Below are 18,908 nucleotides of genomic sequence, written 5' to 3' on the forward strand. Positions count from 1 at the left end.
ATGTATTTCATAAACAATGAGACATTATGCTAGGTGAAATAAGTAAGTCACAAAATGACAAATACTCTGTGATTCTACATATGTAAGATATCTGAAATACTCAAATTCATAGAAAAAATATAGAATGATGTTTGCCAGGGGCTGTGGGGAGGAGGAAATGGAAAGTCATTTAATAATGGGTACAGAGTTTCAGTTTTGCAAAGTGAAAAAGTTCTGGAGATATGCTGCACAACAATGCAAATATACTTAACATTGCTTAACAGTGTACTTTAAAATGGTAAATTTTGTTATGTGTTTTTCAGTGCAATTAAAAATAAAAATTGAAAAACACAATGAGATAATTCATCCTAGTGGGAGATGATGGTAGCTTGGACAGGGATGGTAATAGTAAAAATACAGAAAGAAAAGGACATTGGGGATTTAAAGAGAATGGAGAAGCTTTGATGTATGGGTTACAGAAAGTGAATTAACCAGTTAAGTATAATAGACTTACAAGATAGTGGTAAGGGACATTTAAAGATAAGAAACCATGAATTTATAGTGGAAACAACATACCTTGTTGCATGACTTTCTGCCACAATATTTGGCTGTTCAAGTGCAGGCACAAAGTTAAGAGCTGGGATCATACAGAATTGGAATTTTGCAAGTGTGTCTGACCAAAATGACAGAAATAAGAATGTGTTCAAATGATGAATTATGGAATCTAAATTGGAAAAGAAAGGAAATAAAGGAAAGGCTTATGGGCTTGAAGAAAGTATAGGTCACTAGACTAGAAGACTTGATGTAGTCAAATATAGGCATCATTGGGAGAAAAAGGAGGTTATAGTCAGAGTAGTGATGGTTGAATTTATGATTTTGGAGGTGAAACATTTTCAGTGGCAGTTATAGAAGATGAAAAAGCCCAAGGTATAATGGTAGCAGTGCCTGGCCAAAGAAGAATGGAGGAGATTATTAATATTAGAGACAATATGGCAAAGAATGAAATAGCCAAGATATATAGATGTCTACATGGACATTGATGTTGCCAGCATAATGGCAGGTCTTGGAGTAGAGAGGAAGATCATGAGCCATATCTCAAAATATTCAATACATCGGGGGAGGAGTAGAGGACAGTATCAGGTGATGGACAGGGCGTTAAAACAGAGAGGTATTAGCTTCAAAACCTTGTGTGTGTGCATGCATGCGTGTGTGTGTGTGTGTGTGTGTGTGTGTGTGTGTGTGTGTGTGTTTAACAACGGGAAGGGGACCATTGTTGGAGAAGCATCATCAGTGAGCGAGGAATACAATTCCACCACATGATCCTGAGGTACTGAGGCATAATAACAGCCACCACTGGAGAAGAAATGGCTATGCAGAAGATGATATTCTCAGTAGAGGTTCTAGATTGATCCAAAACTTTTTTCCCAAAAATTAACACTTTGTTTCACAGCAACAGAAGTTTCTTCCTCTTCACATTTCTTAGAGAGACAGAGAGAACCTTGAAGAACTGAGAATTGCCCAGGAAGAGTGCCAGGATACTCTCCATTTGTCTTTGGAGGAGCAGGGGGTATGCTAATCAGTTCCAGATGAAGGGGAACAACATGAGAATGAGAGACACAGCCTGATGATCTTGCATACACTTTTGCAGAAGTTGGAATCCTAAAAGATGTTGAAAGTTACGAGCCATTTGGCCTTCTGACTCCAGCTGTTTGCCTTTCAAGAACATCCATCTATTTGTGCCCTGCTTCTTTCTATACCTGGATCACCAAGATCTGCTTTCTAGTCCCGCCCCTGGTACCCAGTCCTGTCATTTCAAGATCATGAATGCACATAAATAGTCAAGGCAGTGATGGACTCACAATGGTAGTATGGTCAGATCTACCTCCAGCTTCATAAAACCACTAGAAAGGAATTACGGGCTTCTACATGGTAAAGTCTAGAAAATCGTGGCCTTTTCCCTAAGGTTGAGTTGCTTTCTGTGCCTAACATGGCCACACAAATTAGTGAAGGGAACACACAAAAAGATGTCATGAGGAGAATGGGAGGCAGTTTTCTCACTTGTTGGAGAACAAAGTTACAAATACGGAAAAGGAAAAAGCCAAAATGAATGCTCTGGCATTGGATCAGAATTAGAGGCTTCAGTATGAACTTATGGTTTTACATAGAAAAATAGATAGATAGATAATAGATTATAGATCCTAACCAATTGAATAAAATAAAAACCCATACACACATACTGATATAAATGAATGAATAAATAAATAAATGGGGGAGAAGGAAAGGTTTTTCCTTATAATAAAATACCAACCAGTAAATGTAGAAAGAATGCTGGAAATAGAAATTCATCAATGGATGCTAAAATTAGTGGGTAAAACTTTGATAAAGAACAGGATATTTACATAGACTCAAAGTATCTCCCCCCCAAATTATGTATTAATCACAATGGGATAAACACAGTAACTCTCCAGAGGAGAAACTTGGTAGAAATCAACTATGGCAAATAATCAAGTTAACATTACCAATACTGGGATGATTGACATTGTGCCTCCTGATACAGTGTACTGAAAAAGACACATCAATTTTGTAGTGTTCTGGCTGAAGATGCATAACCTAAATCTAACCACAAGGAACACTGAGCAAACCCAAATCAAGAGATGGTCTACCAAATAACTGACTTGAAATCTTTAAAGATATCAAGGTGAAGAAAAACAAAGAAAAGTCTGAGAAACTTTCAGATTAAAGGCAACTAAAGAGACATGACAACCAACTACAATGTGTGAATCTGGATTGGAAACTGACCTGGGGGGAAATTAGCTATATATATTGTATTAAAGCCATTGACAAAATTAGAATATGGATGGTAGTTTAGATAATAGTATTGTATCAATGTTAAATGTTCTTATTTTGATCATTATACTGTAGTTATGTACAAAAATGTCTTTATTTTTAGGGAACACACTGAAGTATTTACAGGTAAAAGGGCCTAGTATCTACAGCTTACTTTCAAATGGTTCAGAAAAATAATGTACATAAATATGTAAACAGATAATATAAAGCAACTGGGTAAAATGCAAACAATTGCTGAATCTGGGTAGAGTATACAAGAGTCCCTTGAATTATTCTTACGGCTTTTCTGCAAGTTTGAAATTATATCCAAATTAAAAGTTACCAAAAAAAAAAAAGATGTCATGGACACACTCTACCTTGGGTCAATACCTGTCTTCTTATTTCCATACTTCTAGTATATCAGCTTCCCCAGGTTTGGAACTATTTTAGTTCCATATTTTGGATCTAGCTTGCTGTGTAGCATCCTTGATCATCAAACCAGTGTGGAATTGCCTATTTTAGCTCTGACCTTGGTCTCCTTTCTGGACTCATCTCTCATTATCTTCCCTTCATCTCCAAGCATCAAAGTCACATACAAGAAAAATATCAAATCACAATATCTCATCCTGATCCCTAGGGAACATCCTGTCCTCAATGGGTCACATCTCTTCCATTTCTTTTGTTTTTTCACTCGTACAGTGCTCTGGATGTAGTAGGTGCTTCATTCAGATTTGTTAGAATGATTTGAAATTGTCTGCTTCATATAGGTGGAGAAATATATGATTACCTTCTAAAATCCCACTCTCAAGAGTCTGAAGGAACCCAAAACAGTATCCATGAATCTTGTATGGACTCAAAGTTCAAGGAGGAGCCATGATTTTAAATGGTTTGGAAGGGATCATTGCATCCCTGTCTTATCTACAGGTTGCTTCCTTAAGTAAACTATCCAAGGACTCTTTGAACAGAATTAGAAATTACCAGGTGATTTTTCCAGGTCTCAAAAATGGGGATTTTGAATGATTATGGTATATTTACTTGAAAATAATCATAATAGCTACCATTTTACAAAGAAGCTATGTGCCAGAAAATTTGCAAGATGATTTGCATGTTTTGTCTCTTTAAATTCTCATCCCAATCTAGGAAGTAGACATTAATATACCCCTTTTACCAATAAAGAAACTAAGGCTCAGGTACTGTAGATGACTTGCCCGAGTTAATATAGCTCTTAAGTGGTAGAGCTGGGATTTGAATACTTCATGTCTCTTTAACTCCAGAACCCATATTTTTGCCATTAAATCGCATGATCATACCAAGCCAGTAACAACTCTACAGTTACCATGCACTGATTTGTTAAGGGGTCTTCCTAGACAGCTGGGGTTAGTTACTTTGGAGAAGAATAGATTGATTTTTGTGGAAATATATATAAATGAGAGCTTCTCATACCATTTCAAACATATCACTTGCACTTGATTTGATGGACTTAATGTCTCCAAAATCTCCAGGGGGAAACTTTTTCAGCCATACCCAGTCACCCTAGAAAGAAAAGGTAGAGAATAGTGATGAGACTTAGTTGCCAGAAGCTTTAGAACAATGTCCCTTCCACATGAATGGTCTATAGTTATACTACCAACCCAAATGGACTTTTTCCTCCTCTCCCATCCTCAACCTCCTGGACACTGTATTCTGGGCTAAATTGAGGTCATACACAGAAGTTAAAGTTAAAAATTCCAATTACTCAAGACAGGGAAACAATTGCAAGTGTGCAGACTTCAGAAAAGCAATGATACCACGCTGTGTAAAGCCTTCCTTAACTAACTGCAGAAAGTGCTAGGTCATTTCACTTATTCATAGCTACTAAATGATGTAGCACCAGGTTCCCTGCGATTAATGTTGATGGTTGGTAGTTGTAATTCCCACTGCCTTGAGGCGTCTGGAGGGAAATGTAAGGTGGGAGATTGGGAGATATAGTGCAGCAAATATTTCCTACATTTACCTTGATCCATTTTTCTCTTGTGGGACAGGCCATTTGTGTGTATGTGGGAGGGGGTGCTCTTATGCTTTAATCATAAACCATTTGGCTTAAATGCTGATTAAACATTTTCATTTGAATGCACAAATGTACTACCATAGTAATATGAGTAATCTAGGCTCCTTCAAAAGTCTATTTCGTACTTATTAAGTACAAACTGCTATTTCTAAGGCTGCTGTCAAGTCAAAAACAACAATTATTTTATTGTCTTCCCTTCAGCACCAGTGCCTGATAGATAATTTTCTTCTATGTGCATAGCCTCAAGGATTCATCAGTCATCAAGCTCTATTTAGTTTCTGTCCAACCTAATTTTTTTTTAAAAAAACAGTACAAATATATATTCCCTTTTCTTCATAATAGTAATAATGCCTTACATTTGCACAATGGTCTCTACTCTTCAAAGTGCTTTCACATCTATTACCTATAGCCTGGAGATTCCATTTCCGGCTGCGCCAACTTGTCATCAAGTAGAGATAATAAAGCAGAGAGCACTGTGCAGTCAAATTCCAAGAATAAGGAATATATCCAGCTGTGGCACTGCATCTGGAAACCTGCTGGGAGCAAAGGCTAATGGGAGCTGCAGGCTTCTGAGTTACTTGCCCTCACTTTGTGTCAACATCTACTAACCAAGAAACTCAAAGCCTTTTAATTAGGAAATGCCTCTCAAAGACCTTCCTCTGCTGAACAGAACTACACTGGCCATGCTCAGTGCTCACAGAGCTCAGAAGGGTAGTCCAGGAGCAGTGCTTGCCTGCAAGCATGATCAAAGCATTTGACTCAGCAATTCTCCAAGTGTGGCCTTGAACTACCTGCGGCAGCCATCACCTGGGAACTGGTCAGAAAGACCAATTCTCAAGCCCCACCCAACACTTACAGAATCAGAAATTGTGGAGGAGGGGCTGAGCAATTCGTGTTTTCATAAGCCCTTTGCGTCATTCTGATGCATGTTAAAGTTTGCAACCCACGGCCCCAGTCTTTGCCTTTCCCCTTTCCGCTTTCCCCTTTCCCCATTTCTGTGATACTCCCCTCATTCATACGCTCTTCATTTACCTCTCACTAAGTTTCTTTGATCAAAATCTGCTCTCAGTCAGGGATCTAAAACTCATTCATAGAGGTCAGGAGGGACTGACACAAGTGTGAAGTTCTACCACTCAGACGACTTTGCTCTTTAGAGGGATCAAAGGCTAAATCTTAAGCTGAAAGAATAAAAGTCTAACTGAGAATTTACAAAATCAGCTAATGTGTGGGGAAATACTGGTGGACAAAAAAGCCTTACCAGCACCTTTGCAACTATGTTACTTGGCCCATGGTCACGCTAGCTGCCATGACATCTTCATGCTAATTAGAAAAGGGTGCTTTCTCTCAAGTTAAAAAAAAAGAATTATTACACCGGTGCGGTGGCTTACACCTGTAATCCTAGCACTCTGGGAGGCCGAGGCAGGAGGATCGTTCGAAGTCAGGAGTTTGAGACCAGCCTGAGCAAGAGCAAGACCTCGTCTCTACCAAAAATAGAAATAAATTAGCTGGACAGCTAAAATATATATATAGAAAAGATTAGCCAAGCATGGTGGCACATGCCTGTAGTCCCAGTTACCCGGGAGGCTGAGGCAGGAGGATTGCTTGAGCCCAGGAGTTTCAGGTTGCTGTGAGCTGGGCTGATGCCATGGCACTCTAGTCCAGGCAACAGAGTGAGACTCTGTCTCAAAAAAAAAAATAAATAAAATAAAACAAAAAAACAAAAACAAAAAAACCCCGAATTATGTGAGTATATTATTGTACAGCCTGTGGCAGCCCTGTGATGCTAGGCAGCAGCCCTGGCTGTATACATACAGGCATGTGCCACACTCTCATTTACTGACACATCCCCCAGACACCAAGGAGCACATTTCACTAGCAGTACGGATGCTCCACAAATCACCAAGCTCTGCCTGCCAGGTGAGGCCTCTTTGTCAGGTTTGGAGTTAGGCTATTGGGGTGGGAGTGAGAAACTGGAATTGGACATCCAAAAATATTAAGCAGAAGAGAAAAGTATCCTCGAGGAATTTCTGGGGCATAGTTGAAATAGTGCATATGCAGCTACACATGTGTTTACCAGTGACTGTGTATGTGCATAGTCAGATGTGCCAGTATAGATGGAGATGTGATAAGGCTCTTCCACCACCCCTTTCCAGGACTAGAAAGGGGAGCCAGAATCTCTATACCCACTCTTGCACCACTCACATATCAGTTAGTGTATGTCTACAATGTGAATAGTATAGTACTCTCTTACACGTGGTGCTCCCGTGCAGTGCACAACCTGAACATCAGTACTAGCAGTCCTGACCCTGCCCTACACCTGGTATTTGATACCTTCTTCCTAGAATTAGCCCTATTGCAGATATGGGTTAGCCTTCTCTCTGGCTTATTAACTGCCATGAGCAGCTAAGCAGAGCTTTTTCCTGCCAAATCACCAAATGTGAGAGCTGGAAAGGGTCTTAGGTATCCCAGGCCCAATCCCTTAATATTTTGACAAAGAAATTGAAGCCTGAAGAGATTAAGTGACTGCCCAAGGTCAGAAGTCTAGGTAGTAGCAGAGCCAGAAACTGAACCAAGGTTCCCCATCTCCCACTTTGTTGCCCTTTCTTCTCATTGGGCTTTCTTTGGTTTGGGGGATTTGTGTGTGTTTGTTTTAAGATTTAAATAATTCTCATAAATTTTGCAAGCAAATTTTTATTGAGTCTGTGTGCGTCCTACTTCATGAATAATGAGGAAAAGGGAGGAAATGGGCAGGTTTTATCTTCACCACACATGCACTATTTGTTTTGGTTTTTTCTTTTAAAAGAGAATGATAAAATACTTCACTCATCATTCACTTTTTAATTAAGAACAAGAAACATCAAACTCTATTCACTAAAGTTTTTAGAAGTAATTTAAAGTCCATCAGTTTTGAACTAAGGCCATGGTGTATTAACTAAGAGCCAAGAGAACTAGATCCTAGACCTGGCTCTGCTTCAAACTCAAGGGTGACCTTAAAACAGCCACTCAATTTGCCTGAACCTCAGTTTCCTCACTGATAGAGCTGGACTCACTAGATGGTTTCTTCAGTCCTTTTTAGCTCTGATGATCTATGAGTCTGTAATGAGAAAGAGAAGGTGGTTGGTGGAAGGGAGGGGGGAGAGAGAGAGCTATAAGGGATATAGACAGTGGGAAGACAGGAAAAAAGGCTCTGGGAAAGGGAAATGAATGGGGACAGAGAGAAAGGTGAGACAAAGAAGAAAACACAAGGAAAGGCTGAGAGGCAGAGAGGCAGAAGGAGTCAGAAAATGAAGAGGGAAGATGAGTTCAGTGGTTCTCCCTGAGTGTGTCAGGGTTACACTGCTGCCCACCTCACCCCCTCTCCCCCAGACTGTGGCTACCAGAGCAGACCATGACATGTCCCCACTACATCTGTCATTCACAGCTCTTTCTGCTCAGCAGTTGGCTCATCTGGCTTTCCTTTCACATTTCAAAGGGTATCTGTAAAATAAGGGCTGGTTTTCCTGTGCAGTTCCTAAGGTTATGCATCCGTGTGTACAAAGTGTGAATATGTGTCAGTGTAGTACGATGTTATGGCACGTCCTAGAGAAGCCTGTCTTTTGCTGTTAGGTATCTGCTGCCCCAGGCACATTATCAGGAAATTCAGAGTCTTCCAATAACAATTATTAGAAATTTTTTATTTATTTTAAACAGAAACTAGATAATGAGCCTTCTTTATAACACTCCTAACAGAGGACCGTTTCAGAAGGTACACTGGACTTCTTTGTTTGATATGTTGATTCAATTGACTTATATTCCCTCCCAGAGTCCTCTTTAGCCCTCGCCAGGCAGTTTTCTAGCCTCAGCTGTCTTTATTCACACCCTGCCATCAGCCTAATCTTGACTTCACCATGTGCTATTATTCTCACTAACACCCTCCTTTTGTGAGATAAAGGCCCCCTTTGGCCTCCACAGTTCAGAAATACTCATGATCTGACCGACCAACAGTCATTCTGGGGACTAAGCTCTCCGCCTCCTTCCAAAATGAGAAAATATCTGACAGATTCTTAAAGGCCAGTTACATACAGATGTTTATTTTTTCTCTTCTCAATTCTACACTATAACCTTCCAACCCCACCAAATAAAACATACCACAATTTAACACATAAATTCTTCTACTGAATCAGAGAATCATAGCATATCTGAGCCAGAAAAAGCCTTACAGGGTCTCTTAGACCAGCAATTCTCAACCGTGGCTGCACATATCAGGGAATTTAAAAAAAAAAAATGCCAATACCTGGGCTCCATCTCATACCAACTGAATCAGAATTGCTGGGGGTGGTGCCTGAGAATAGGTAATTTTTTAAGCTCCCCAAGGAGATTCTAATGAGCAACCAGGATTGAGAATTTAGTTCAACCCCTCATTTTACAGATTAAAAACCAAGATTATTGAGATTTACTTCAGATTCTTAGAGGTGTCAATACATTTGTAAAGCCATCATCAGCTCATTCCATTTGACATTCAAAAACTATCTGATTACCTTATCTTAGGTCTTTGAGAGAGTAGAGCTGCCAATTCTCCAATACCTCAAGTTTATATTTGAAGCAAATCTCCTCTTTGATTAAATTAAGAAAAAGGCAAGATCCAGAAGTTTCCTGCCACTAATTTAAGTCAAAGCCCTCAGGTATACTAAAACAATGCCAATCTTGGTTTTGAAGGCCTGAGTCCATTTGTGCTGCTATAACAGAATATCTGAGACTGGGAAATTTATAAAGAACAGTTTATTTTCTCATGGTTCTGGAGGCTGGGAAATCTAAGATCAAGGCACCAGTAGGTTTGGTTGTCTGGTGAGGTCTGTTCCCTGTTTCCAAGATGGTGCCTTATTGCTGCACCTTCTGGAGGAAAAGCCCCACCTTTTAATACCACATCACATTGACCATTAAGTTGCAACACCTGAATTTTGGAGGGAACACATTCAAACCATAGCATTTCACTCCTGTTCCCCCAAATTTGTGTCTTTCTCACATGAAAAATCCATTTATTCTATCCCAAAAGTCTTAACGCATTCCAGCATCAACTCAAAAGTCTAAAGTCCAAAGTGTCATCTAAGTCAGATATGAGGAGACTCAAGACACGGTTCATCCCGAGGCAAATTGCTCTATTGCTCTCCAGCTGTGAACCTGTGAAATCAAACAAGTTATGTATCTCCAAAATACAATGGTGAGACAAGCACAGGACAGACATTTCTATTCCAAAAGTGAGAAATAGGCAAGAAGAAATGGGTAACAGGTCCCAAATAAGTCCAAAACCCAACAAGGCAAACAATATTCAATCTCGAGGCTTGAAAATAATCTTCTTTGACTCCATGTCCCAACTCTTGGACACACTGGGGTGGAGGTTGGGCCCCCAAGGCCACAGTGGACCTCATCCTTATGGCTTAGCTGGGTGCAACCCACGCATAGTTCTCATGGGTTGGAGTCAGGTACCTACAGTTCTTCCAGGCTGGCATTGCATTCTGGTGATTCCACAGGTCTGGAGTCTCAGGGGAAGCCCTGTCCCCACAGCTCCACTAAGTATTGTCCTAGTGGAGGCTCTCTGTGGTGGCCCTGACTCCACAGTCCTGCTGGGCATTGCCCTAGTGGGAACTCTTTGCTGTGGGCCTAACCCTGTAGTTCCACTGGGCATTATTCTAGTGGGGACTCTCTGCAGCGGCCCTGCCCCTGTGGCAAGTTGCTGCCTCCATTCCAGGGCTGTCCAAAACATCCTTTGAAACCTAAATGGAGACAGCCATGTCTTCATATCTCATATCTGCAAAGTTAGCACCATGTGTATACTGCCAAGATTTATGGATTGTACCTTCCTGAGAAGTTGCCTGAGCCATGCCTAGGCCCAATTGAGTCATGGCTGGGGAGATCGAGGAGTGGTGCACCAGAATGTGGGAAACAGAGACTTGAGTCAGTCCTGGGGGGCAAGCCCTGAGATCTCACAGGTGTCCTGGGCCCCTTCAGTACCCTGGGTCCCTCCTTTGAAACTGTTAGGTCCTCAAGGTGCTGGCACACTGGGTCTGTGATGGGTATAGCAGCTTTGAAGATCTCCACAATGCCTTTAGGATCATTCTCCCATTGTTTTGATGAATAGCATCTTGCTTCCCTCTATCCATACTAACCTTCTTATCAAATTTTTTTGGCCACATACTTGGTTTTCTCTCCTAAACATGCTTTTTAATTCTTTCCATGACCAGGCTGAGAATTTTTCAGATCTTTACCTTGTGCTTCCCTTGTGGTTATAAATTGTCTTTAAATAATTTCTCTCTTCTCGCATGTTATTATAAGCAGTTAAAAGAAGCCATGCAGCACCCTGAATCTAAGCAGAGATTAATTCCACCAAATATCCTTGTTCATTGTGTGCAAGTTCTACCTTCTACAAATTCCTTGGACATGGATATAATTCAGCCAAGCTCTCCACCAATGTATAACAAGAATGGCCTCTTTTCCAGTTTCCAATACCTTATCCCTCATTTACACCTAAGACCTCATCATACTGGCCTTTATCATACATATTTCTACCAACATTCTGTTCACGACCACTTAAGTAATCTCTAAGAAGAATCAGAATTTCTGTACAGCTCTTTTCTTCTTCTGAGCCCTCACCAGAATTGCCCTTAATATTTCATTCACAGTAATATAAGTTTTTTTCTACCATTCATTTCAAAACTGTTCCATCCTCTATTCATTACCCAGTTCCAAAGCTGCTTCCAGATTTTTAGGTATATGTTATCATAACACCCACTTCTCTGGTGCCAATTTCCTAGTCCATTTGTGCTGCTATAACAGAATACCCAAGACTAGGTAATTTATAAAGAACAAAAGTTTACTTTCTCACAGTTCTGGAGGCTGGGAAGTTCAAGATCAAGGCACCAGCAGGGTTGGTTGTCTAATGAGGGCTGCTCCCTGCTTCCAAGATGGTACCTTATTGCTGCATCCTCCAGAGGGGAGGAATGTTGTGTCCTTACATGGCAGAAGCACAAGCTAGCCAAACGCTGCATGAAATCTCTTTTATAAGAGCCTTCATCCCATTCATGAGTGGGGATCCCTCATGGCCTAATCACCTCCTAAAGGCCCCACCTCTTAATATCATCACATTGGCCATAAAGTGTCAACATCAGAATTTTGAAGGGAACATATTCAAACCTGAGCAAGTCCCCTGTCAATTATTTATCCAATGGAGGAGATTATTCACTTGGAAAATCCAATGTGGTTGACAATCTAAAATCTCATTCTGTCCTATTTTGGACTTTCTTTGTAGTTACTGTTGAAGTTGAGAGTGTTTGCTGCTCTTTGGAGTATCTTCAAACAAAACAAAGAAACCACACTGGGCAGATCTTACTTAGGAGGGGCAGAAAGGCAGTCTAGTTTCTCTTTTACTCCCTGCTTAATTCTTTCCTGCTGAGAAGAAACGGCTCATCTCTCCAACTGATGCAAGATTTGTTCTGGTTGCCAAATTCCAGTATCATAGAACAAGGGGTATGGAGTGGCCTCTTAAAGCTTGAAAGACAGAAACTTCAGTAAAATAAAGAGGATTTCTGTTTTATGCAGCACAAAGTAACCTGTTACTCCAAGAGGCAGAACAGGCAAAGAGAAAGAAATAATGAATAATTTTTTAAAGTTTCAGTAATATCAGAGGATAACAGGTGTAAGAAGAGCAACTAGAATTTGAAGAGAAGGGAACCCCAAACCCTACCCTGTACAGGCATGTCTCTAGACATCTTATCACAAACAGTAGACTCAGGAAGTCATTTCTTCTCTTATTATCTATATATCTTCTGGAATGAGTGACATGTTTAAGTATTTGGGTCTCAAGGACATTTTGTACATGCATAGTACATAAATGGAGTTCAAAGATCAATGAAGTCATAAGTAAATAGATTAGTTGCTGAGGAAAAGAATTGTCAAAAATGTCCACCAAACAAGTCCATAAGTGGACACACACAAAAAAACTGGAAACACTTGCCAAAAGCCTCAACATTTTTGCCCAAAGACTAGTTACTAAATCACTTTCTCCTTTCCTCATTTTAAAATCCAAGAAGGCAGCAGATTAGATAGCTGTTGAATGTCTTACCTCATAAATCGCTATGTTGGAATTTTCATAGGTAGCTGGAGTTAGACTCCCTGAAGAAAAGGAGAGCCTTGGGGACCTCCCACTTTGGACCTCTGAGGTGATCTGGAAGCTTACACTGGCATGACTTCCTCTCTGAGAAAGGATTAGGAAAGGAAGGTTATGAATAAAATACTCGTGATTTGGCATAGAATATTGACCTATGGTATAGATACTATACTTATTGGTTTTCCCTTTTTTATTACTAAGAAAGTAGCTCTATGAGTTGAACCCTATAAACATGAGATTGATTAATTTTCCCTGTCCCTCCGAACATTTTTTTTCTTTAGCTCAAGGCTGGTACCTTGCTTAACCTCCATATACCACCAAAAGAGGTAAAGATTTGCAAGTGCTTCCATCTCCTAGAGAGGATTAGTCATAGAAGTGGAGGGCAAGAAAGAATACCTGTCATAACTGAATCTAGGATCCTCATTTTACAGACAAGAAACTGTGACCAAAAAAGGTGAAATAAGTTGCCCAATATCATACAGCAAGTCAATTATTTAGTTATAAGGAGTGTTGCTTATAAAAATCTAACATTTTGAAAATAGCAAAACTAGGATAGAATCCCACTCTCCTAACTCTTAGAACTGGCTCATTTTGTTATACTATCCTGAATGGCATCCTTCTTTGTGCAGGTAAGATTTATGGCAGAGGGTATCCCAGAAAGCAATAATATGGTAGAGAGTGAGTAGATCATCTGCCTATGATTTATGAGTCTGATGCTTAAGTAGGCCAAATTCTCTATTCCTTGATTTGTTAACTTATACACATAAGTCTAGTAAGAGAGGGTTGGGAACTTCACAGTAGAATGACAAGAAGAAGAGTTATCTGCAATCTATGTTAACCTTTAAAATTGAACTTCTATATTTTCAACTGAACGAGCAGACTTATTTCACATGAAGATGTAATAAATCAACAGGTTCTTCATATTCTTCTCCATATCTGCAAATGTGCCTTTCTTAAAATTATAGCAATTCAGAGCTAGCAGTTAACATTTGGTATCGTCTAGGCCAACACTCACCTCCACCTCCAACACTCTCATTTCGTAATGAGGAAAAATAGAGGCCTAGAGGGATATGTAAGGGCTGAAACAAGAATTTTGATGTTCTATTTTCTGGTCTTGTGCTCTTTCTACCATATCATGTTCTATTTCACTCTTGCTTGCCAATAAAAATTAGTCTTAAGTACTTTCCAACACTCTGCCCTTAATGGTCTTTGATCAACTGAAGACCACTAGTTGACTTAGCCCTGAGTTAAGCTCCTTCTACCAAGACTATTGCAGTCAAAGTTCCAAAACAATAGTAAACTATACTCATCCCCCAATGTACTGAAATCCCAACAGCTCAAAATTCAGACAAGATGTAAAACTTGACTCTTCACATAACCCTTGCATCAACCTGAACTCTCCCCAACAGAGCAAGGCCAGAGAGGAATCTACTTCCCTTTCATTCTTTATTTTCATATCTCAGCAGGAGCACCTAGATCTGTATATTGAGATATAAAACTCTCCATGAAGGGCAAAGGAGAAAGCAAGAGAATCTGCCAAAATCCACATACATATTTGAACTTTAGCTTCACTTTCTTCTAAAAACTTCCTTTCCTAACCTGACTTCTCCTGACCTGCCAATTTTTCTAGACTGAATTAATTTTATATTCACCAAGAGTTTACACTTTCAGACATTCCATTTGGATGGAATTCTTGGCTTGGCTTCTTGACTGATTAGACACAGCCAGCTGCAAGTTTGTGACTACACAGCAATTAAGGAAAATGTATGCTTCCCCTATCTTTTTCCATCAGAATCCCTGATACAAGCCAAATGCCAAAAGGGATCTGGAGGCCAACAGCTATGTTCTCCTAGGGTAATGCCATCCTTTTCCACCTGGGCCAAAATAGTGAAAAAAAAATCCCTATGAGGCCTATAAATCCCTGTTGCTATTCATTTTTCTTACTCTTATGGCAAAAAAGGGTGATGATTGTTTTTTACTCTCATTATGTCAAAATTTATGCACAAGTGAAAAAAGATCTATCATCATGAGCAAGATTTTAAAACCATAGGCACTTTGTTCATCTGAAGGTAGCACTACTCAGCTATTTATGGTGATTTTGTGAGAATTGGTATGTTTTAGTCACCCAAATATAGTTTATATCTCAGTACCATGGGATGAGGCATAGGTGGAAGTTTTACAGACTACACTGGACTACTACAATATCTACACGCAAAAAGGGTAACTCAGTTCAAAATTGAGCCATATTTATTGTTTTGATACATTAGAGCCAAAACACTAGGCAATTGGCCTGAAATGTAATGTCATTTTGACATGGATACCACTAAAGAAGTAGCGATTTAAAAATAGGTTTATGGTTTTTGACCAAAACTTTATTATATTTTGCTACATTTAACAATAACTTCTATCTAGTCTTCTACTTTTACTACCCATTACCAATTTCTGGATAAAATATCTTGTTGCAGAATTGAACATCTTTTTTCTTAGTATTGGGTTATGTATTGGCATTGCTTCAGAGCTTATTATTTCAGCATCTATGCTTTCTACTTAATGTAGGAAATTTCACACAAGGGCATAATGAATATGGCCAATCCAGACAAATTCTACCACCATGAGTCCTAGGTTCCTCTGGTGGCTTCAAAAATGGAGACTAATATCAGTAAGATTTTATGGCATGAGGATGGAGTGTAGCTTCTAGCCACAGTAATAGTTTTGGCTTTCAGCAATATATTTCCAGGCAGATGATATCAACCTTATAAAAGGATCTGATGATTTAAACAAGTAAGAATTAGAATTGTAATTGAGAATTAAATCAAACAGCTAAACGATTCATTTGACTCCAACTGCACAGGGTATTACCATGCAAATCCATTCTTACCCAGCCAACTAATTAAACATACCTTTCAGAGTCACATTTATGCATGTGACAAGTTTGGTCACTGAGATAATAATTAGTTCTCAAGTCTGGTCCAGTTGTGTAGGAAGAGCAAATGGCACATGGGGATGATATAATGTGTTTGCATATTTTTCTTATATCATGCTATCAACATACTAGAATATGCAAAGACTAGTCTCTTCTCCAAGCTTCTGTTTATGCTGTTTCCTCTGCCTAGCATGCCTATAAGGGCCAGGCATGCAATATAAAAAGATGAAGTTCATTGAGTTTAAGACAATATAGAGTGATGGGAACTGTATCAAACTGCAGAGGGCATGCCTCTTCTAAAAAGGACAACTACTTCTGAGTTACAGCCAATTGCCACAATGAGACCCAAGGTTGGTAGATCTTCCAACTTCTAAAGAAAACTCAGAAATCCAGATTATTATGTGTAATTTCACAATTTCAAGATTCTAGCGACTATTTTTTTTATAATTGTGAAGGTCAAACAAAAAGTGGTTACCAGGCCAGGCGCGGTGGCTCACGCCTGTAATCCTAGCACTCTGGGAGGCCGAGGCGGGTGGATTGTTTGAGCTCAGGAGTTCAAGACCAGCCTGAGCAAGAGCGAGACCCCGTCTCTACTAAAAAAATAGAAAGAAATTATATGGACAGCTAAAAATATATATAGAAAAAATTAGCCAGGCATGGTGGTGCCTGCCTGTAGTCCCACCTACTTGGAAGGCTGAGGCAGGAGGATCGCTTGAGCCCAGGAGTTTGAGGTTGCTGTGAGCTAGGCTGATGCCACGGCACTCTAGCCCGGGCAACAGAGTGAGACTCTGTCTCAAAAAAAAAAAAAAAAAAGTGGTTACCAGTTTGACCTGCGACCTAGACAAATCCTATCTTTGAGACCCAGCTTTGATGCTGAGTCTCTGAAAAACCTTCCTCCAGTGATCTGCTTCCTCTGAAGTCTTACTGCATTTCTAGTGTCTCTGTGCAGTATGACACCTATCAACTCTTACGCGGTATGATTTGTCTCTTTAACTTGATTATAATCCCCTTGAAAGCAGGGACTACATGTCATCTCTCCCAAAGCCTAGCCCAGGGGTAGGGCACAGTAGCAAGCCCTTAATGAAGATCACCAATTACAACACAATCACAAACAGAACAGAACTTTTGGTGAAACTCAACTCTATTCACTAGTTGATTAATTCACCAACCTTTTACAAGCACCTACCATATCATAAGCACCCTGTCAGATGCTGTGGGCTAACATTAAAAAAATATACCTCTGCCCTTGAGGAACTAACAATCAAATGTTGAGTCCAAATATACAAGAACTACATGAAGTTAAAGCTAAACTATTGCCCAAAGTGTACTGCATTCAATTCCACAACACTGTTCTAAAGTAGTGCTATCTAATAGAAACATAACATGAGCCACATTTGTAATTTTAAGTTTTACAGTAGTCACATTAAAAAGCATAAAAAGAAACAGGTAAAATTAATTTTAATAATATACTTTATTTAATCTAATATATCTAAAATATCATTTTGATATGTAATTAACATTTTTAAAATTTTAATGAGATATTTTACATGTTTTTATACTAAGTCTTCTAAACCCGCTGTGTATTTTGCTCTTATGGCACATCACAATTCAGACTAGCAACATGTCAAGTGCTCAATAGTCACTTGGGGCTTGTGGCTACCATATTGGACAGGGCAGCACAAAAAGGGGTTATACCTTACCTTACTGCCAAAATGTGGGTTGATAAATGTTATATCCTCCAAAGTTAGTAGAATTCTGTTGGGTCCTTTAATTAACTGGATTTTATTTATACGACGCCTGAAACAGACATGAAATCAGAAGGTCACATGAGGACTGGATGTTTTTGCAAAGCTAGGGTTAATTTGACCTTAGATAGCAGTTAAAGAATATACATGATAATTATGAAGGTAATAACACATGAATTTTTACCATAATACAAAAGGAGGCAGCAACCCTGGCCCTCATAACTTATAGAGTTATAAAGACCAAAAGAGAAAAATGAAAATGCTCTTGGAGAGACACCAAAAGAGAGGAGTGAGGGTGCTGCATGGGAATGATATCTCAGACTAATAAAATTGTGATCCCACATCAAGGGCACATTCAAAACAACACCTCTGAATACTTTTAAAGAACTCAACAGCCTTTCTTATATGCCAGAGTATCCATCCTAATAATATAAGGGCCAAAAATCATTAATCTCCATTTATAGACAAAAACACATTAAAGAAACAAAACAAAATTAAGCAAATTGTGTGAGATCCCCTTGCCTGAGGCAGAGCTGGAACTTGAATCCTTGGTCCCTGGCTGTGGGCCCAGATTTCTGCCCATAAGACCACTTGTCTTGCACAGTTGCATCTGTGCGTTGCCAAAGCAACAGGTTGAAAGGTGGAAAAATTCAATCAGTTGGTTGCTTTGTCTCCATGATTCCAAATAAGTGGGCTGACTGAGGTTTTTTTTTTTCCTTTTACTGAATTGGTCTCTTGTCTGAGCATTACATAGACACAGTTTAAACCTGATTCTCTCCAAACATCCCCATTAATTTGCAGTGAATGTAATTATTTTCTACAAATCAATTACTAGACACATAGGAGTTTATGATGTCTACCCACACAGTCAGGTAGGTCTGACTGGGCAACTTGAAGATACAGAGGGAACCTTAGATCAGTTGGTGTGGTCGCTTTGTTCTGTTTTGTCTTGGGAGCTCTGACAACTACAGTTTGGCTTCTCTGTTTCCATACCCCATGATGGTCACTCTGTGGAATGTATTAAAGCCAAGAGCCCACAGCGGAGAAAACAACCACTGAAATGCAACTTGACAAAATGCTTTGTCAAGTTGTTCCACGAAGTCTACCATGTCACTGTAGCTTTAAGTACCAGCAACCCAGTCAGTTTTTCTCAGTGATTTCACTGGTTTGTAAACAAACAATTAATGTGTTTCTAATTGTCTGCCAACAAATATGTCCCTTATCACTGTGGGAGCTGCTGCCCTGCAG

At 39.5% G+C, this 18,908-nt stretch overlaps 1 protein-coding gene across 1 annotated transcript in view; it reads right to left on the reverse strand.

Annotated features, from left to right (window-relative positions):
- Nucleotides 1-18,908, reverse strand: part of GUCY2F (guanylate cyclase 2F, retinal) — a 94,950-nt gene that overhangs the window by 40,982 nt on the left and 35,060 nt on the right. The window contains exons 6-8 of the mRNA XM_045538608.1: nucleotides 17,616-17,712; nucleotides 12,948-13,079; nucleotides 4,249-4,338 (exon numbers count right to left, since the gene is read on the reverse strand). Coding sequence (XP_045394564.1) covers nucleotides 4,249-4,338; nucleotides 12,948-13,079; nucleotides 17,616-17,712 — 319 coding nt within the window. The remainder of the gene's footprint in view (nucleotides 1-4,248; nucleotides 4,339-12,947; nucleotides 13,080-17,615; nucleotides 17,713-18,908) is intronic.

Source organism: Lemur catta, chromosome X (genome assembly GCF_020740605.2).
Source record: "Lemur catta isolate mLemCat1 chromosome X, mLemCat1.pri, whole genome shotgun sequence".
Lineage (NCBI taxonomy): Eukaryota > Metazoa > Chordata > Mammalia > Primates > Lemuridae > Lemur > Lemur catta.